The sequence below is a fragment of the Salmo trutta genome, chromosome 1, assembly GCF_901001165.1.
Source record: "Salmo trutta chromosome 1, fSalTru1.1, whole genome shotgun sequence".
NCBI lineage: Eukaryota > Metazoa > Chordata > Actinopteri > Salmoniformes > Salmonidae > Salmo > Salmo trutta.
In genome coordinates this window covers 41,924,655-41,947,212 of record NC_042957.1, presented here as the reverse complement: position 1 = coordinate 41,947,212, position 22,558 = coordinate 41,924,655, and the positions used below count along the sequence as shown (strand labels likewise).

The following is a 22,558-nucleotide window of genomic DNA, read 5'->3' as shown; positions in this document are numbered from 1 at the left end:
AAGACATCAAAACTATGAAATAACACATATGGAATCATGTACTAACCAAAAAAGTGTTAAATAAATCAAAATATATTTTAGATTTTAGATTCTTTAAAGTACCCACCCTTTGCCTTGATGAAAGCTTTGCACACTCTTGGCAAAGCATGCCATTCCATGAGCACAGCATATATTTTTCAACTCGAATCAATGAGCCCAATCAGTCCTCAATGACAACAAAATCATAAACAACAGAGTAGGGCTGGCTAATAAATCCTTAGTTTTGGGGCTATGCTCAGGTAAAACAATTTGGCTAATCTATACTTCCATGTTTCCAAGTCCTCTTCTTGAAGATCAAGGGGTATAACATTTATTGGAATGACTGGAATTCTGATAGACTTTGGTTTTTAATGTAAAGATAATATTATTAAATTATATTTTCTGTAGTATAAAGCTGGGGGTTAGAAGAAGCCTACATAACCAACCCATAAAGTAAAATGTAACATCCATATATGGCCAGCTATGTAAACTTCAACATTGATTTATCCTGCAATAGATGTCGTTCAATTGGTAACATACATTTGTGTCTTCTTCTAATGCCTCTTAAGGGGAAAGTAATCTAAAAGAACGGGAATGTAATCAGATTACATTGCCGAGTTTTGCGTAATCCAAAAGTTACATTACTGGAGAGCTACCCTCCTGAAGGTTTTCGCTCCAACCCCAGTAGTAACTAACCTGATTCAGTTTATCAACCAGCTAATTATTCGAATCAGGTGCGCTAGATTAGAGTTGGAGTGAAAACCTTCAGGATGGTAGCTCTCCAGGAACAGGGTTGGCGAGGCCTGGCCTACAGGGAGGAGGTGAGGGCACTCGGAAATGTTGTGTCAGGAAAACAACCTTTCACTCAACGTCAACAAAAAAAAGGAGATGATCGTGGACTTCAGGAAACAGCAGAAGGAGCATCCCCTTATCCACATCGAAGGGACAGCAGTGGAGAAAGTGGAAAGTTTTAAGGTCCTCGGCGTACACCTCAACGACAAACTGAAATGTTCCACCCACACAGACACAAACCTCAGCAGGCTGAAGATATGTAGCTTGTCACCCAAAACTGTGACTAATATTTACAGATCCACAGTCAAGAGCATCCTGTTGTGCTGTGTCATAGCCTAGTACGGCAACTGCTCCGCCCTCAAACGCAAGGCTCTCCAGAGGGTGGTAAGGTTTGCAGAACGCATCACCGGGGGCAAACTACCTGCCCTCCAGGACATTTACAACACCTGATGTCACAGGAAGGCAAAAAAGATCATCAAGGACAACAACCACCCGAGCCACGGCTACCATCCAGAAGGCGAGGTCAGTACAGGTGCATCAAAGCTGGGACTGAGAGACTGAAAAACAGCTTCTATCTCAAGGCCATCAGACTGCTAAACAGCAATCACTAACTCAGAGGTTGCTGCCTACATGGAGACCCAATCACTGGCCACTTTAACAAATAGTCACTTTAAACAATGCCACTTTAAATAATGCCACTTGAATAATGTGTACATATCTTACATTACTCATATCATATGTATACTATAGTGTTATTTGACATGTCAAATAGTGTTATTCATGTTACTACCGACCATGCCTCAAGGGGTCGCCATCCTACTTCCGATTCCAATGCAAGTTGCAGGCATAATGTCTGACGATTTTAGCATGTAAATCTTGGTGGGGCATACCCCCAACACTAAACCAGTGGCAATACGTCATTCAGGGCAGGTGAAACACCTGCATTTTGGAGCTGGCTTACTCAAGAAAGCAAAAAAGAGATCATGTTTATATGCAGCTTTATTAACACAATGATTTTTTTTTTTTTTACATTGTTTGCAAACTGATATGTAACACGTATTAATGCCAAAATAGCATGCAAAACAGACAACAACCAATATATATATAAAATATACAGTGCCTTCGGAAAGTATTCAGGCACCTTTACTTTTTTTTGTTACGTTAGACTTATTCTAAAATTGATTAAATAAAAACAAATCCTCAGAAATGTATACTCAATACCCACCCCATAATGACAAAGTGAAAACAGGTTTTTAGATTTTTTTGCAAATGTATTAAAAATAAATACAATCAGAAAAACTTACATAAGTTATTCAGACCCTTTGTTATGAGACTCAAAATTGAGCTCCGGTGCATCCTGTTTCCATTGATCTTCCATGAAGTTTATACAACTTGATTGGAGTCCACCTGTGGTAAATTCAATTGATTGGACATGATTTGGAAAGGCACACACCTGTCTATATAAGGTACCACAGTTAACAGTGTATGTCTGAGCAAAAACCAAGCCATGAAGTCGAGGTAATTGCCCGTAGAGATCCGAGACAGGATTTTGTCGAGGCACATATCTGGGGAAGGGTACCAAAACACTTCTGCAGCATTGAAGGTCCCCAAGGACACAGTGGCCTCCATCATTCTTAAATGGAATAAGTTTAGAACCACCAAAACTCTTCCTAGAGCTGGCCACCCGGTCAAACTGAGCAATTGGGGGAGTAGGACCTTGGTCAGGGAGGTGACCAAGAACCCGATGGTCACTCTGACAGAGCTCCAGACTTCCTCTGTGGAGATGGGAGAACCTTCCAGAAGGACAACCATCTCTGCAGCACTCCACCAATCAGGCCTTTATGGTAAAGTGGCCAGACAGAAGCCACTCCTCACATGACAGCCCGCTTGGAGGTTGCCAAAAGACACCTAAAGACTCTGACCATGAGAAACAAGATTCTCTGGTCTGGTGAAACTAAGATTGAACTCTTGGCCTGAATGCCAAGTGTCACATCTGGAGGAAACCTGGCACCATCCTTACGGTGAAGCATGGTGGTGGCAGCATCATGTTTTGGGGGTGTTTTTCAGCGGCAGGGACTGGGAGACTATTCACGATTGAGGCAGAGATGAATGGAGCAAAGTACAGAGAGATCCTTGATGAAAACCTGCTCCAGAGCACTCAGGACCTCAGCCTGGGGCGAAGGTTCACCTTCCAACAAGACAACAACCCTAAGCACACAGCCGAGACTACGCAGGAGGGGCTCCAGGACAAGTCTCTGAATGTCCCTGAGTGGCCCAGCCAGAGCCCGGACTTGAACCCAATCGAACATCTCTGGAGAGACCTGAAAATAGCTGTGCAGCGACGCTCCCCATCCAACCTGACAGCACTTGAGAGGATCTGCAGAGAAGAATGGGAGAAACTCCCCAAATACAGGTGTGCCAGGCTTGTAGCGTCATACCCAAAAAGACTTGAGGCTGTAATTGCTGCTCTGCCCCACCTGCCCTGAATGACGGGTCACCACTCTGCCAATTGACTATAGAAACATATATAGTGTTTTAGTTTACAAATTACCACACAAACACACACACACACACAGACCACTTTTATTTTAGATATATTTTTTTACAGTGCGTAATCTCTCAATCTAAATGTTTTATCTTTCTCTTTTTCCCTCCCACCTTCCCTCCCAGACCTGGGTGGTCCTAACCAGCTGAATGTGTCCATGGGGCTCCAGGCCCTACAGCAGTCTCTCCAGCCCCTGATGGAATGCTACCCATCCATGGGTCGACCTCCAGTCAGCTACGCCCTCACCATACTGCATCTCTCCCTCACAGGTCAGTCAGTATAAGCACCCTAGAATCCATCTCCTGGACATTTTTACCTCACTATCATGGGTTGTGTAAGGTCACACTAGCAAAATGTTTGCAACAGAAAAAGGAAACCTATGTTGTTATTGGGTATAGTTACAGTTAGTAAAGGTACAATTAGTATTCCCATTTCACTCAGTTTCAAAATGTTTACTGCCTACTACGACACTGGTGAGGACTATGAGATTGCAATCTCAAGAGGTTGCTGTTGAGTTTGAATTGCAGAGATGTGCATAATATCATTCAGCTTTCAACACCCATGAGAGAGATCATTTTAGAGGTCAAAGTTTGATCTCTGAACATCTGCACAACACAAACAGTATAACACAGAGGCAAGTGCACTAACACTTTCTGCAAATGCAGAATCCCTTTTTCTCTCTCTTTTTCCTCCTGCACACTCTCACACATATCTAGCTACGTGTGACAACGTAAGTGTGACCTAGATTGTACAGAATCACACTTCCTCTTATCATGATGGTGAAACCGTATTGGCCAACCTCTCTCTGCACTAGAGGAAGATAACTGAGAGAGCAAGAAGAGAAGGGTCAAACCCAAGCACTTTACCAGACAGCAGCAGTGTTCTAGTCAAACGTTAGTGTGATTGAGTGCAACTAGAGGAACTCGAGTTCATTTCCTGCTCTGTAGCTGCTGTTTGTCTTGTGAACGAATAGGCATTGCTAACGTTGATGGAGTTGATAGATTGATTGATAGAAGGTTGATGGAACGTTGCTGGTGGTGCGAGGAACATTGATGGGGTTGCTGTGGTATAGTTTGGGGCTAGGTGCACTTGTGATATTTAGTCTCAAATAGAGATGGAGAGGGAAGAAGAACCCCAAGTTAAAGAGAAGGAGCACTCCAAAACCCCAGGTGAGTAACAACAAGAGAAAACAGAAGATTGTTATCATTTGGGCCAGTTTCCAGTGCTCAGATTAAGCCTACTCCTGGACTAAAGCATGCTCAATGGAGAATAGTCTCCGTCTGGGAACCATCCATTTAGGTAGAAGAGGTGAGAAAATGTTTCAGGGAAGGTGTGTGTATGTGTGTGTGTTTTTGGTTTTACTGTCCTTGTGGGGACCAGAAGTTCTCACAAGGATACTTCGGACAAGTTTCGCCGGTCCTCACAAGGAAAAAGGCTATTTTAGGCTTAGGGGTTAGGTTTAGGGTTAGAAGTTAGAGATAGGGGGTTAGGGTTAGGTTATGGGTTAGGGAAAATAGGATTTTGAATGGGAATCAATTGTTTGGTCCCCACAAGGATAATAAAACAAACATGTGTGATTGCATGCTACATCCTCCCAGTCAGTGCAGGACCAGTGAACCTCCTGAACTCATCCTCCATTTTGCATATTGGTGTGAGCCATTCGTGAAACATTTTTTTAAATTAAGCTCTTGAAACCATCAAGTCAGGGACGTCAGTCCACATGATTTAAGAGAAAAGGGTTGGAAGGAAAACAAATACTATTTGAGCCCACTCTCGAGCTCCCTCTAGAACTCTGACATGCACAGTAGGCTATAGGGCCCTGCTTTCTGTTAGACTAAGGGCTTGATTCAATCCATATCACAAAGTTCAGCACTATAGCTCGCTTAATATTTGAAGTTAATTTCTGATTGAGCTGACATATGCAGCGTTTGCTGTGAATGCAGTCTCCATGGAAATGCAGGAACATTGCTTTTAAATGTAATTTGCGCTATAGAGCTGAACTTTGGCAGAGCTTGGTTGTGTACAGTTCTACTATCTCGTACCTGTCTTCGACTGCCATATGAACAGAACTCTGCTAAGGTGAAAAACAAGGACTTTGTTTCTTCTGAGCAAAACATGACACAAATCACAAGCAGGATGTGGTTGACCTAAATGGAGACAGAGAGCAAAAGAGAGGGAGGAGAGATGTAGATTTTTTTCATCTGTTAACCCTGGGAGTTGAGTATTTTTGCATATTAACTGCCCTTAAAGTGAAACACAGTCAGCTTCAACTGTAACAGATTCCTATAGGTTTTTAGCCTCATATGCAGTCTCAGCACATGATGCTAGCCCACAAACGTATGTTGAGAGAGACTACAGCATTAGGTTGTAGTTTACTCAGGGTTAATGTACCATCATTCAGTTTTGGGTGTCATCAACCTGTATTTACCCAGCCTAGTCATGTACTGTAAATGCATAGCCTGGTTAAACCAGACTGAATGCTGCACTCAGTACTGAGCACAGCATTCAGTCTGGCCTAACCAGGCTAGGAAATGAACAGAACCCCTTTGTTGGAGTTGCATTTCTCTTTTTCTCAGTTTAGTTGCACTCCTTCCCATATTAGATGTTATATAAAAAGTAAATATGCTTATCTGTCATTCACACAAAGGTTTTTACAACCATTCTGAGCCATCTCAGTAGTACTCAGTGTGTTTTAATGGGTGACCAACAGTGATATATGTTTTTCACCAGAGGCTGGAGAATTGAAAGACAACAGTGTTACAACAAATGCCTTTTACACAAACATACAATCACACATCTGAGGCCTCAACCACCACCACCACCACCACCAGCAGCCTTCAAATCCACAAACGTCTTTATTTCCTCACACATTGTTTTACGACTGGGTGTTGGTTGTTGGTTTACCCCTTTATTTGTTATTTCTAAAAATAGAAGATATTTTGTAAGCTTTTTTTTTTACAGATCACTTTTTGGGGGCTGCAAAAAGCAATTTCAACTTGTGTGTTTTGTGTGTAATATTTATTTTATGAAAAAGAAAAAGTGATAATTTTGCCTCTTGCTCACGTTTGTCATCCGTATTTTACCCCAGATGTGAAGGTCCCCAACAAATCAGAGACTAAGCGCTACAGCGAGATCTTCCGGGACTTCGATAATTTTGAACTCTCTTTGGTCAACTCGTAAGTCTGACTTTTAGATTCACTCATCATGTACACGTATTACCATTGTCACCCTCCACATCATAATCAGTCCATCATTCAGAACACCTTGACATGTTTTACATTTGAGTTATTTAGCAGACTCTCCCATGCAGAGTGACTTACAGTTAGTGCATTAATCTTTAAATAGCTAGGTGAGACTATCACAGTCATAGTAAGTAAAACCTTTCCTCAACAAAGCAATTATCAGCAAAGTCAGTGCTAGTAAGAAAAGACAAGTGTGACTGTTAGTGCAAGAAAAGTACATATTTTTTATTTATGGGGGGGGGTTGTCTGCTACTAGTTGCCAGAGAGGAAGTGTACACCTACGTGAGATTGTAAACCGAGTATATTCTTCCGCATACATCTGAGTACATGCAGTACCAGTCAAAAGTTTGGACCCACCTACTCATTCAAGGTTTTTTTTTTTTTTTTTTACTATTTTCTATATTGTAGAATAATAGTGAAGACATCAAAACTATGAAATAACACATATGGAATCATGTAGTAACCAAAAAAGTGTTAAACAAATCAAAATATATTTTAGATTTTAGATTCTTCAAAATAGCCACCCTTTGCCTTGATGACAGCTTTGCACACTCTTGGCATTCTCTCAACCAGCTTCATGAGGTGATCACCTGGAATGCATTTCAGTTAGGTGTGCCTTGTTAAAAGTTAATTTGTGGAATTTCTTTCCTTAATGCGTTTGAGCCAGTAGTGAATCAGTAGTGTTATGACAAGGTAGGGGTGGTATACAGAAGATAGCCCTATTTGGTAAAAGACCAAGTCCATATTATGGCAAGAACAGCTCAAATAAGCAAAGAGAAATGACAGTCCATCATTACTTTAAGACATGAAGGTCAGTCAATGCGGAACATTTTAAGAACTTTGAATGTTTCTTCAAGTTCAGTCGCGAAAACCATCAAGCGCTATGATGAAACTGGCTCTCATGAGGACCGGCACAGGAAAGGAAGACACAGAGTTACCTCTGCTGCAGAGGATAAGTTCATTAGAGTTACCAGCCTCAGAAATTGCAGCTCATATAAATGCCTCACAGAGATCAAGTAACAGAAACATCTCAACATCAACTATTCAGAGGAGACTGAGTGAATCAGGCCTTCATTGTCGAATTTCTGCAAAGAAACCACGACCAAAGGACACCAATAATAAGAAGAGACTTGCTTGGGACAAGAAACACGAGCAATGGACATTAGACAGGTGGAAAACTGTCCTTTGGTCTGATGAGTCCAGATTTGAGAGTTTTGGTTCCAAAAGCTGTGTCTTTTTGAGACACAGAGTAGGTGAACAGATGATCTCCACAAGTGTGGTTCCCACCGTGAAGCAAGGAGGTGTGGGGGTTCTTTGCTGGTGACACTGTCAGTGATTTATTTAGAATTCCAGGCACACTTAACCAGCATGGCTACCACAGAATTCTGCAGTGATACACCATCCCATCTGGTTTGTGCTTAGTGGGACTATCATTTGTTTTTCAACAGGACAATGACCCAACACACATCCAGGCTGTGTAAGGTCTATTTCACCAAGAAGGAGAGTGATGGAGTGCTGCATCACATGACCTGGCCTCCACAATCACCTGACTTCAAACCAATTGAGATGGTTTGGGATGAGTTGGACCGCGGAGGGAAGGAAAAGCAGCCAACAAGTGCTCAGCATATGTCGAAACTCCTTCAGGACTGTTGGAAAAGCATTCCAGGTGAAGCTGGTTGAGAGAATGACAAGTGTGCAAAGCTGTCATCAATGCAAAGGGTGGCTACTTTGAAGAATATCAACTATAAAATAGTTTTGGATTTGTTCAAATCAAATGTATTTATACAGCCCTTCTTACATCGGCTGATATCTCAAAGTACTGTACAGAAACCCAGCCTAACCAGGCTATAAGGGGTGGACAATCCTCTTCTGGCTGTGCCGGGTGGAGATTATAACAGAACATGGCCAAGATGTTCAAATGTTCATAAATGACCAGCATGGTCAAATAATAATTATCACAGTAGTTGTCGAAGGTGCAACAGGTCAGCACCTCAGGAGTAAATATCAGTTGGCTTTTCATAGCCGATCATTGAGAGTATCTCTACCGCTCCTGCTGTCTCTAGAGAGTTGAAAACAGCAGGTCTGGGACAGGTAGCACGTCCGGTGAACAGGTCAGGGTTCCATAGTGTCATGTTTGTCGTAGGAAGGAGCAGACCAAAGTGCAGCATGTGTGTCGTTCCACATTTTATTTACACTGTGAAACTATGCAATACATATACATAAACTGAATAAGAAAACAACAAACCGTGACGCAGAGTCGAAACATACACAAACTCAAAAACAATCTCCCACAAACCCAGGTGGGACAAACACCAACTTAAATATGACCTCCAATTAGAGACAACGATGACCAGCTGCCTCTAATTGGAGATCGTCCCAAACAAAGCCCAACATAGAAATACAAAACTAGAACAACCCAACATAGAAATACAACACTAGAACATAACCACAAAGAAAAACTAAACTAGAAAACCCCCCTGTCACGCCCTGACCTACTCTACCATAGAAAATAACCGCTTACTATGGTCAGGACGTGACACATAGAAAGAAAGAAAGAAAGAAAGAAAGAAAGAAAGAAAGAAAGAAAGAAAGAAAGAAAGAGAAAAAGAGAAAGAAAGAAAGAATTAGAGAGAGCAAACTTAAATTCAGATTAGGGCCTAATGAATTTATTTAAATTGACTGATTTCCTTATATGAACTGCGAACTCAGTAAAAATGTTGAAATTGTGGCATGTTGCATTTATATTTTTGTTAAGTATAGTATGAATTTGCACATAAATAATAAGTGAAGCATCTAGGCATTATGAAGGGTTTACGAAGGCTTCATAAAGCCATTATAACATGTATTGGCCCTCTGATCCATCAGCACTGTAGAGGAGATGTTTCCAGACCCTGACTCCCAGTCGATTGCTGAGACCGTCTCTACGGAAACCACAGACAACACTGAGCTGGATCATGTGACGGTAGGGGAGCAGTACTATTAGTCAATCAAGCAACTAATCAAAATTATTTTGGAAAGCCATTTTTACACCAGCAGTTGTCACAAAGTGCTTTAGAGATACCCAGCCTAAAAACAAACAATCAATCAATCGTTACTATGTTCTCTCTGTCAGTCAATCACATTTTTTTCTAACCTGGTGCTCCATTGTGTTGATACTTTTGGTACCGTTTGTACTAGCCAACAGGGGAATCATTTGAACGTAGGTTCTGCTCATATTCTACTGATATGAAGTACAGTGTGTATCGTCTTGTCTCCAAATCCATTTTTCTGTGTAATGGTCTGTATTCTGCCCTGCAGTGTGAGGATGTCTACCCCCCAGATGGTGATGACAAAGATGGAGGTCTATCAGGTATGTTTGTAATGAAATCAAATTAATTTATAAAGCCTTTTTTACATCAGTAGATGTCACAAAGTGCTTATACAGAACGTGGTGTGTTGTATGCATGTGTGTTTTTCAATTTCTTTTATTTAAATTCAAATCAGTTGGATTGGACTGACTCGAATTGACCCCAACCCTGGTGTGAGTAACGGAGGTGGTTTGTTGGTTCAGTGTGATGAGTAACCTTGCCAGAGACATGAAGACTTGCATTAGCTCCCACAGCTAAAACTTACTTAGGCTATAGCTCAGTGGGCTAAGTGTAGGGCTGGGCGATAAATCAATATCAGTAATTATCGAGGTAATTACTTCCCTCAATAACGATAGAAAAATATTTAGGCAATGTTTATTTCAAACAGACCCTTATTTACCACTTGTTTGCAGGTATACCCATTTTATACATATCAGTGGGTAACAGCCAAATTCGGAGGGTTGTGGGGTGTTGTTAAACCATGGGGGCAGTTTGCATTTCAAATTAGGGATGTCTTAAACAATGGAAGTGTTAATGAATTTACCTGCAAATAATCAGAGAACCATTCACACAGACCCGATACCTGTATTTTGGTTACAGGGTCTGTGAAAATGCAGGAATCATGAATCCAAGCCAAGTCTTTAGGTGGCTTTTATTTTTCCATGTTTTTCTACCCCCTATGCTTTTCAGATATACAAAAAAGCTGGTATAAAAATGCAGGCATGGTAAATTAATGGGGTTTTGGTCTTTATGTGAAAGGGATGCAAGAGTCCAAGCCATTCTCTTCTGGAAACACTGCCCGGTGACTGACACTAATAGACAGCCAATCCAGGTGAGATGTGATGAGTGGTGTGGGCGGGGCTAGTGGGGTGACAGCCAGTCACGGTGGTTAATCTCCACCTATTCAACCTCTCTTGTTGAGGTGTAATTAGCCGGTGGTGCTAATTGCCTCTGTGTTAACGAGATTAGGAGAAGACTGGAGAGGGTGGGGGGAGAGAGAGGATTAGAGCTGCGGACAGATGCTCTCTAGTTTACCCCTATCCATCAAACAGGAGAGAGAGGGAGGGAGGAAGAGGGGAAGGAAGGGATGGGAGAGAAGGAGATAGAGGAAGGGAGAAATGTGGGAGTGAGGGAAAAATGGAGGGAAAGGGGAGGTAGAGAGGGATGGGAAAAAGAGAGGAGGAGAGATCCCTTATGGAAAAACAACATTAATTTCACGTGATCTTATGTGAAGTTAATATGATAACATGTGACAACATGTTAAAGAAACATGTGATAACATGTAACTACACGTGAAAACATTTTAAAGTTTTTCACTTGAAAGTGCAAATATGATTTTCACTCATGTGAAACTGCAAATTCCACAATGTGAGGTGAGAACATGTTTTCTTCCTCACATGAAAAGGTGGTGAATACATGTGAATGTATAGTTTCACGTGTGAACAACTGACCTCATGTGTTTTTTTTGTTTTCACGTGAAATTTTAGCTCAACATGTGAAAACAGTTAAGGGAAGTGATGAAATGGTATAGGGGTTTTAAGTTAACTGATACGCTGATCAGCTAAAATAGTATAGTTGAAAAAAAATCTGCGATAATATGATTACATTTGACATCAAATCAAATTTTATTAGTCACGTACACATACTTAGCAGATGTTATTGCGGGTGTAACTAAATGCTTGTGTTCCTAGCGCCAACAGTGCAGTTGTATCTAACAATTCACAACAATACACACAAATATAAAAGTCAAAGAATGGAATTAAGAAATATATAGATATTAGGACAAGCAATGTCACTTAGTACTGACTTCTCAATATGACACCACCTGGGGTTTGAAGTCCGCTTTCTGCTGCGCCACAAAACCTGTAACATTCTCAGAAGTTCCCTACACATTACTTACCTATAATACGTCTCTGCACTTAACAAAAGAGTGCCATCTGCACTGCTTTTGTTATATCAGTTAATCTGACTGTTCTCTCATCATTGATTTCATTTACTTAATTCTGCAATTTGAGAGTTTTCTGTATAGTTGTCTAATGTTGGTGAAGTGTATTATTCTGTTTTAATGTTACTCCTGAATCACTATGACAAATATATTCGTTTTTATTGGGTGTATTATACAAAGCTGAGATTTACTTTGAAGTCCAAAGTATAAGAATACAGGTGAAATCTGTCAATGACACAGACATGGTGGCGTTGCAGGAGGATTGGAATGCTGTGAACCAAGAGGTTGTGAGTTCAAATCCCATGTGAGGATATGTTGAATAATTATTACTGTATAAATAAACATACACAATGTAATCATGTATGTCAAAGTGTTTAAGTTGAAAACACTGCAGCTATTTGGTGATGTTCCGGCGATATTCTAACAACAAATTTTTGTCTGCAGGGCATCATGTGAAAATGTTAATCCACATGTTAAAGGTTATGTGATCATGTGAAATATTATCACGTGAAGTGTTCTAAAACCACATTGTTTTACATGTGACATTTCATTTTACATGTGCAAAACATCATGTGATTTTCCACATGTGAAATTATGTGGTTTTTCCGTAAAGGGATGGGAGGGGAAAGAGAGAAACAGACAGAAGGGAAGAGTGAGCACAGAGTGAGGAATGAAAAGAGCATTGTTCAGCCTGAAAGACAAAAACAAACTACAAAGGAGACAGAAAGGAAGACTAGTGAGATAATGGGGAAATAGGAATGAGAGGGGGACATGTTAGACCAGGGTTGTGTTCAGTAGGACACAACGTAGCAAAACATTTTGCAATGGAAACTGAATTTTTTTTATTTTTATTCACAATGCTTTGAAACTTTTTCCCCCTACTGAACACAGCCCACTTGTTTCTCCAGGAACTGTGTATGTATGTAGGGATGTCCTTTGACCCCATTAAACCCCAATTCCATGGGCACAAACATACGTCGCCCAATGGAGATTAAGGATTACAGGACCACTTAGAGCAGTGTTTAAATAAGACTAGAATGGAAACATCCTGGAGCCGTGCCTAGTCACTGTGCTGCACGACAAGGAAGGCCTACTGCAGTGTACCAGACAGGCACCTCTTCTTTTTTTAAGATTTTATTTTATCTTTTATAAACAATAAAAAATCTACACATACAAACGACAACCTCATACAAACATCAACGACATCCACCTACCCAGACCCACTAGCACACACCCCAATCTCCAGTGCCCGCATCACTTTCCGCCACATGGCCTGAAACTTCATCATTTTGTAGCCCACACACTTTCAATATTTTAATAATAAATCATTTTTCCATTGTGTTAATGATGGCGGATTGATTGATTTCCAAGTTTTTAGTAAACGTTTTTTTCAAGATGAGTGATGAAAAGAGAATCATCCAACCCATCGGGTATCTCACGACACCCCCATATGGCATGCCTTGAAATAATGCAGACTGACAGATTAAAAGGTAGTTTAAATTGTAATACTTCTGACAGCCAACTTTCTAGCTCTGCCCACAACTTCTGGACTTTATAGCGTTCCCAGAAAGCATGGATTATTGAGTCATTATTCGTTTTACACTTCACACATGACTCTGCCGTTGTGCTGTAGAATTTGTGATTTTTGACTCTTGTATAATACATTTTATACATTAGTTTATACTGGATTAAGCATACATTTTCGTTAATTGTAATTTCGGGTAACACTTTACTTAACACCCAGTATAACACGTTATGACTCGGTCATAACCATGCCATAATATGTCATAACAGCTGACAGAACTTGTCATAATATGGTCATAACACTGTCATGACCCATATATTTACACCTGTTGTGACATATACTGCATTATTTTATGGCTGGTTATGACACCTACATAAGTGTCAATACCCACATTTATTCAAATGTGTTTTTTCCCTGCCAAGAAGTTTCCTTTCGTTTCAAAGTTTGTTTCTTAAGTCCTTTGTTGTTGTAATGAATTCTTTACAGTCATGTTTTTTTCATCCTGTGTCACTTGTACTAAGAAAATGCACTTTATGACACTGTCAAAAAGCATTATAACTATCATAATCGTATAAGCCAATCACGTACATTCCCGTATAAACTGGGTGGTTCAAGTATGACAAAACATTTATCTTTACTGCTCTAATTACGTTGGTAACCAGTTTATAATAGCAATAAGGCACCTCGAGGGTTTGTGGTATATGGCCAATATACTATGGCTAAGGGCTGTATCTAGGCACTCCACATTGCGTCGTGCTTGAAAACAGCCCTTAATCGTGGTATATTGGCCATATACCACACCCTCTCGTGCCTTACTGCTTAATTAAATCAGTCATCAGTCAAAAAGAGGGTGTCTTCTCCTGCTCCTAAAATCTGCTCCTGTATTCATCCCAGTCATCAGCATCAGAGTATCATCAGAGTAAGTGCATGTCTGACATCAATGTTTGCACAATTACAATGATAGTTTAATATGGTTGAATTTCAGAAAATGGTATATAACATAAACATACTGTTAACAGGTAGGCTATGGTGTAATGGAATGTTTTGCCTTGTATGGTAGGTTTTGTGGGTTTTGACTCTTATGTAGGTGTCTTATATGTCACAACAGGTTTAAATATATGTGTCATGACAGTGTTATGACCATATTATGACAGGTTATGTCAGCTGTTTCGACATATTATGACATGGTTATGACCGTGTCATAACCTGTTATGACGCTGGTTGTCAAGTAAAGTGTTAGCGTAATTTCGTTAGTTATGCTCCAACTTTCCATCTTGTGCCAACATCAGTTCTTTTTAAGTTTTGGTTCCAATAGTTTATAGTTTTTTCTAAGAGATTGTCAGCTGGGCATGCTCTCTACAAGGTTTTGTAAACTCCGCAAAAAAAAACCATCCTTTTTTCAGGACCCTGTCTTTCAAAGATAATTCGGAAAAATCCAAATAACTTCACAGATCTTCATTGTGAAGGGTTTAAACATGTTTCTCATGCTTTTTCAATGAACCATGAGCAATTAATGAACATGCACCTGTTGAACAGTCATTAAGACACTAACAGCTTACAGATTGTAGGCAATTAAGGTCACAGTTATGAAAACTTAGGACACTAAAGAGGCCTTTCTACTGACTCTGAAAAACACCAAAAGAAAGATGCCCAGGGTCCCTGCTCAACTGCGTGAACATGCCTTAGGCATGCTGCAAGGAGGCATGAGGACCGCAGATGTGGCCAGGGCAATAAATTGCGATGTCCGCACTGTGAGAAGCCTAAGACATCGCTACAGGGAGACAGGATCGACAGCTGATCGTCCTCGCAGTGGCAGACCATGTGTAACAACATCTGCACAGGATCGGTACATCCGAACATCACACCTGCGGGACAGGTACAGGATGGCAACAACAACTGCCCAAGTTACACCAGGAACGCACAATCCCTCCATCAGTGCTCAGACTGTCCGCAATAGGCTGAGAGAGGCTGGACTGAGGGCTTGTAGGCCTGTTGTAAGGCAGGTCCTCGCCAGACATCACCGGCAACAACGTCGCCTATGGGCACAAACCCACCGTCGCTGGACCAGACAGAAATGGCAAAAAGTGCTCTTCACTGACGAGTCGCGGTTTTGTCTCACCAGGGGTGATGATCAGATTCGCGTTTATCGTCGATGGAATGAGCATTACACCAAGGCCTGTACTCTGGAGCGGGATCGATTTAGAGGTGGAGGGTCCATCATGGTCTGGGGCAGTGTGGTCACAGCATCATCGGACTGAGCTTGTTGTCATTGCAGGCAATCTCAATGCTGTGCGTTACAGGGAAAACATCCTCTTCCCTCATGTGGTACTGCAGGCTCATCCTGACATGACCCTCCAACATAACAATGCTACCAATGCTACTGTACATCTGTGTTGGAGAAGAAGTGGAATTAGACTGTCCTAGCCGTACTGCTCGTTCTGTGTGTGATTTCCTGCAAGACAGGAATGTCAGTGTTCTGCCATGGCCAGCGAAGAGCCCGGATCTCAATCCCATTGAGCACATCTGGGACCTGTTGGATCGGAGGGTGAGGGCTAGGGCCATTCCCCCCAGAAATGTCCAGGAACTTTCAGGTGCCTTGGTGGAAGAATGGGGTAACACCTCACAACAAGAACTGGCAAATCTGGTGCAGTCCATGAGGAGGAGATGTACTGCCATACTTAATGCAGCTGGTTGCCTCACCAGACACTGACTGTTACATTTGATTTTGACCCCCCCCCCCCCTTTGTTCAGGATCACATTATTCCATTTCTGTTAGTCACATGTCTGTGGAACATGTTCAGTTTATGTCTCAGTTGTTGAGTCTTGTTCATATAAATATTTACACATGTTAAGTTTTCTGAAAATAAACGCAGTTGACAGTGAGATGAAGTTAATCTTCCCTATCATATGAACATCCTTTTCTGACTCAAATAACATTCCCTAAAGGTTGATCTGATGTCCAAAAGATGTCAAATCAACTTTTAAGTTGCATGTATTTGAAATGATCAAATACTATATTTTGGTCAGTTTGACATTTTCCCCACAAATGATTAAGGCTAGGATTGGGGGAGGGGAAGCTGATCCTAGATCTGCAGCTTGGAGAAACTTCACCCCGGAGCACCTCTTATTTATCATGTTACTATGTATATAGCTATACCTTCCCTCTGAGTGCCCTCCTCCTCTCTCTTCATTCAGTTACATCTAATGCAGTTTTCTGCCCTCACCCTAACCCAATCCACACTTCCCAATCCCAAATTCTCCCAGCTACTCCCCACCAGTTTGGAGATTATCTGTAATAAGCCAAATGGAGGGGCGAGGGGTGGGGCTGCGGATAGGAGCGAGCGGTGGGGGTAGGGTGGTAGGGCTGATGAGTTGAGTGGTCCATGCCGTGGCCTGCTTTCTGTAATGCCTGTTGTCAGTCCCGTCGGGTTGACATTGATTGATCCTTGCACTGTATATGTGCGCGTGTCAACTGTGTTGTTTATCTGTGTTAATGGGTGTCAAGGGCAAATAACAGCATGGACCAAGTTCTGAGCTTTTGTAACTAACTAGTTTTGGCACTTGTGTAACACAAGTTGACATTCTGACAGTCATATCAATATTCAATATTCCTGATATACTGTAACTCCACTAACCTACAGCTGTGATGTTCTCTCAACTGAGACAGAGAGACAGAAAGGGAGAGGGAGAGATTGGGAGAGGGTGAGAAAGGGAGAGATGGGGGGGAAAGATCAAGTACAGAAAAAACACTGTAAGAAGGAGCACCAATAAACAGTTTGTACTGAGCTCTAACCAGTTCCTCACCCCATCCACCCTCATAGTCCTCCTGACAGGGTCTGTCAGTCGCACACACACACCAGGAGGTAAAACCTGGTTGTGATCTAAAGCCTGTCACTCCACAATCTGGACCTGCCCTCTCTGGATAATCCATAGTCCCAGAAGCCAGCACAGGCAGAGCAGAGGGAAGGGGGATGGGCGTGTGCGCACACACACACACACACACACAGGTGGCACAGGGACACTCGTTGCCGAAGTGTGAAGGTGTGCCGACAAGAGAGCGAGACGGAGAGCAAGAGACGGAGAGAGAGAGAGAGAGGTCAACGCAGAACAACACTCGGACAGAGAGTCTTAACCTTTTTGTGGATTTTTCTCAGACATGGAGTTACTTGTTTCAAGAGAGAAGCCTGTTCTATGCTCTGTAGGAACATATTTTCTCTGCTCTCACTTTTGGAACTGAGAGGGACGTCTGACAACACACAGAGAGGACTTGAGCTCAGAATTGGAGTGTAGGACTATACATCTGTGTTGGAGAAGAAGAAGTGGAATTAGACTTGTCAGAAGACTGCAGTATTGCTAGATTTCTTTGCATGCAGCTCGACTGTGGATAGGTCAAAGAAGTGAAAGGACAGCGGTGCTGATAGTGACGTTGCAAGAGAACGAGTGAGGGGAAAAAGAGGACAGAGACCGGGGGAAAGAGCGATTAGAAAGGAGAGTGAGGGAGGAAGGAAGGAAGCACATGACATGCATTGCAGGGTTGTTGCACATCGCCATCCGCTGTCACTGTGAGTCAGAGAGGAAGACAACACAGAGAGCGAGAGAGAGAAGCTGACTGACTTCAGAGTGCTGTCAGTCACACCAACACCCTGACTTCCATAACAACCACAACACACCTGCTCTGATGTTGCCACGTCGATTACAGCACTCTGGCACCAAGGAGTTGCCACGGTAATCTTCTCAGACTGTCACATTTTCTCTCTCTCTGACTGAGGAGGGGAGCGGTAGAACAGGTGCTGGAGGGAGGAGGGGGAGAGAAGCCAGGGAGAGGAGAGAGGTAGAGCGGGGAGAGGAGATATACCTAAAAAGCCTGTTTGGGACTCTCAGGCAATCCTTTTCTCTCTCTTTTCCTTTCTTCACTTCTGTCTGCTAAAGCACTGTCTGTTCAGCTGCTTCCAGGGCTAATCTAGACTGGACAGGAGAATTTCCTTGGGACATTTAGATTTCCCATGTGATGACCTCTTGCTATGCATGCTTTGAGATGACCAGACCTCCACCGGTGTTGGTGTAGTAGTGACCACTTGTGCTGAGACAGAGACCCTGTGGACAACAGCAGCACTTGGACCTTGAGGACTAGCCCTGATGACCAGTCGTTTTCAGTCTCTCTTCTCCATAGAATTTGTTTGGCTAAACCACAAACCTGCTGTGGAAACAGAGCTGTGTTTCTGATGAACTCACGTATTTGAGAAATAGGAGAGACACTTTTTTGTCTGTTCTCTTTTATTCCTTTGTGTTTGTTTCTTGGATGACACATTATTCGGATTACACATTATTGGTAGTATGGAACACAAAGGATACCTGTGAGCCCAGCTTTTTCCTTGGGAATCAGGGGGGAGAGGGGTCTTGGATGCCCCGTGGGGGTCCAGACTGCCCAGTTGTGTGTGTTTTGGGGTTAAAAACCTCCTGACTGTGTGCTATCAGGGTGAGGTAGAGAAGATATGCAGTGATGCTGATGTACTCACTCTCAGCCCAGGAAGCAGACCTGGCCCTGTGTCGCTGTGAGGGAGGCGTGGAGCTGGCCCTGCAGTATGCCAAGATGTGGTGCCGCTACGCCAAGGACCTGCTGGCCTGGATGGAAAAGAGAATCAACCTGGGTGAGTGGAGACATGGGTGTTTCTGTGTCTGTCTGCTTGCTAGACTGTCTGTCTGTCTCATTCATATTTGCAAATCTTACATTGACATAAACACATGATTTAATTAAAGTTAAGTGCACCTGTCTCAAATGAGGGCATGGCCCATAGTGTGTCACTGCAATGTGGTACAGACTTCCCTGTGGCTTCCCTGTGGCTCACTTGGTAGAGCATGGTGTTTGCAACGCCAGCATGGTGTGTGCAACACCAGGGTTGTGGGTTCGATTCCCACGGGGGGCCAGTACAAAAACAAAAACAAATGCATGAAATGAAATGTATGCATTCACTACTGTAAGTCGCTCTGGATAAGAGCGTCTGCTAAATGACTAAAATGTAAAAATGTAAATGTAACTACACAAGTATAACATATTCACAAACACATATATTTGTAAATATGGTATTGTATGTTAACTATGTGCTTTACATGTAAACAAATGAAATAGTTCACATACCAAATGTGAAGTATATACCATGTTTCTGGCATTCATAGACAGGTAGCCTTCTCAAGACATAAGATAAACAATAATCATTTTAGGACAACACGAAAGGCTGTCTTATCCCTCTGTAAAAAGTTGTTTTGCTGGTATGGAACTGCAGTAACTACAGCAACCAAAGCTCTTCTCCTAAGAAAGACTAGGAGTCAGTCACTCTATTTCTGGAAAAGACAGCTGAGTCTAAAGTAGGCCTACCCTGCCATTAGACAATGTGTGTTTATTCCTCACCTGTAATAGGATAATAGACCTTGTGGTTGAACCCTGTGTGAAAGGATGAACAGTATCCTCCACAGTACCCTCTGGTGGTAGAAGTTAGGTATTACAAGGACTGTTATAGGGACCGTTTACATTCTGGGTGAGCAAAACTGGTTGAAAAGATATGAGAAAATAATTGTCAGTAAACCATTTCAGGAACAGTAAGATATCACAGACTGGTTCCATGAACCCTTAGGTTGAGAAACACTGTTAGGGTATTACGGAGCGGTATAACCTGCCCTGAGAAACACTGTTAGGGTATTACGGAGCGGTATAACCTGCCCTGAGAAACACTGTTAGGGTATTACGGAGCGGTATAACCGACACCTGAGAAACACTGTTAGGGTATTACGGAGCGGTATAACCTAGCCTGAAAAACACTGTTAGGGTATTACGGAGCGGTATAACCTAGCCTGAAAAACACTGTTAGGGTATTACCTTCCCTGTAGCTCAGTTGGTAGAGCTTGGTGTTTGCAACACCAGGGTTGTGGGTTTGATTCCCACGGGGGGCCAGCACAGAAAAATAATGTATGAAATGAAATGTATGCATTCACTACTGTAAGTTGCTCTGGATAAGGGCGTCTGCTAAATGACTAAATGTAAAATGACTAAATGTATTACGGTGTGATATAACCTACCCTGAAAAAACACTGTTAGGGTATTACGGAGCGGTAAACCTACTCTGAGATGATAACAACAACAACAAAGTAGATCTGTAGGGTCGGTAGCCAATGAGGATAACACGGAGTGGGCCAGCCACTCCCCTCAGGGGAACCCCACAGAGACTACAGGGCAGATTAACCAGGCCGCAGGAGGATGGACAGCCTACTGTTCTGCTCTGTACTGTAGCCTTCTGTACTGTAATGTACTCTGCTATACTGTACTGTAAAATACAATACTGTAGTATATCGTTACTGTTCTGTGCTGTAGGAGGGCAAAGGGATCAGCTCACCAAGGTGCTGCCAAGCAGACCTGTGTTTGCATAGCTGTGTATAGGAAATGGAGAGAGGTCAGAGTGACAATGTAGGGGTAGTGGTCAACATAGAGGGAAAGGTCTGAGCCAGTGGTCAGAGCTCTGAGCCACTGTGGACACTTTAATGCAGTGGAGGCTGGTGGAAGGAGCTATAGGAGGAAGGGCTCATTGGGCTGTAATGGGATAAATGGGCAGGTATCACACGCCAAACCTATAGAAACCACATGTTTGATTCCGTTACATTTATTCCATTCTAGCCATTACAACGAGTTAATCCTCCTAATAGCTCCTTCCACCAGCCTCCACTGGTTGAATGGTTGCAACACTGACACCACAGCATCAATATGGATCAGCAGATTAGTGTACTTGAAGTAGGGCAGCACTTAGGCAATCAAAGCAGAGCATTGATTTTGATATTTGGTGATGTAAGCTAACAATCTGAACTGACCTCTCCTCTCTGAGGTCTGATGGCCTGATATGGGATCTGATATGTTACATATTGGTTGTTTTATCACCATTGAAAGACCTAAATTGAACATGCAACAGCTCCAAAAGTCATACTGATATTTGGCTGGATAAAAGCTTTTGATAAGACTGCCTGACAATATTGTAATGCTAATAAATCCTTTTTACTAAAATCAATGACATAATCCATCATACTGACTTATTCTGGTCTGTTTACAGAGCAAGAGTTTGCCAAGAACATCATAAAGGCAGCAGAAACGGCTAAGCCCTGTGTGGCTCAGCAGGTATGGATGCTTTTGTTGTCTCTCGTGTGTATGGGGCTGTATAGGTTGTACATGTGATGATGTGTACAATATTGCATAGAAACATATTAAATCCATATCAGATTACTCTTTAGGCTTATTATTAGCTACCTTAGTGGAATGCACTGAAGGTCGCTGTGCATAAAAGCATCTGCTAAATTACCAATATAAAATGTTTTGCAGTGCCTTGACTTTTTGCACATTTTGTTGTGTTACAGCCTGAATTTAAAACTGATTAAATGTCTCTGGCCTACACAATATCCCATAATGTCAAAGTGGAATTATGTTTTTAGAAATAATTCATTTAAAATTAAAAGCTGAAATATTTTGAGTCAAGCCTGAAAAGGTTCAGGAGTAAAAATGTGCTGAACAAGTCACATAATAAATTGCATGGATTCACTCTGTGTGCAATAATAGTGTTTAACATGATTTTTAAATGACTACCTCATCTCTGTACCACACACAATTATCTGTAAGGTCCCTCATTCGAGCAGTGAATTTCAACCAAGATTCAACCAGAAAGACCAGGGAGGTTTTCCAATGCCTCGCACAGAAAGGCACCTATTGGTAGATTGGTAAAAAAAAAAAACAGACATTGAATATCCCTTTGAGCATGGTGAAGTCATTAATTACACTTTGGATGGTATATACCCAGTCACTACAAAGATAAAGTTGCCAGAGAGGAAGGAAACCACTCAGGGATTTCACCATTAAAACAGTTACAGAGTGTAATGGCTGTAATAGGACAAAACTGAGGATGGATCAACAACATTGTAGTTACTCAACAATTGTAACCTAATTGACAGAGTGAAAAGAAGGAAGCTTGTACGGAATACAAATATTACAAGACATGCATCCTGTATGCAACTAGGCACTAATGTAATACTGCAAAAAATGTGACAAAGCAATTCACTTTTTGTACTGAATACAAAGTGTTATGTTTGGGGCAAATCTAGTACAACACATTACTG

General features: G+C 41.9%; 1 protein-coding gene across 3 annotated transcripts in view; it reads left to right on the top strand.

The window, feature by feature from the left end:
- The window catches only part of LOC115196117 (GEM-interacting protein), a 43,571-nt gene that overhangs the window by 5,994 nt on the left and 15,019 nt on the right, over window positions 1-22,558 (top strand). For 2 of the 3 annotated variants that reach the window (XM_029756704.1, XM_029756721.1), the window contains exons 2-7: window positions 3,481-3,624; window positions 6,444-6,531; window positions 9,463-9,559; window positions 9,895-9,946; window positions 18,937-19,062; window positions 21,505-21,569. In XM_029756704.1, the coding sequence (XP_029612564.1) occupies window positions 3,481-3,624; window positions 6,444-6,531; window positions 9,463-9,559; window positions 9,895-9,946; window positions 18,937-19,062; window positions 21,505-21,569 (572 nt within the window). Of the gene's footprint in view, window positions 1-3,480; window positions 3,625-4,175; window positions 4,525-6,443; window positions 6,532-9,462; window positions 9,560-9,894; window positions 9,947-18,936; window positions 19,063-21,504; window positions 21,570-22,558 lie in introns of those variants that run through there. The other variant, XM_029756713.1, reaches the window with a different exon arrangement.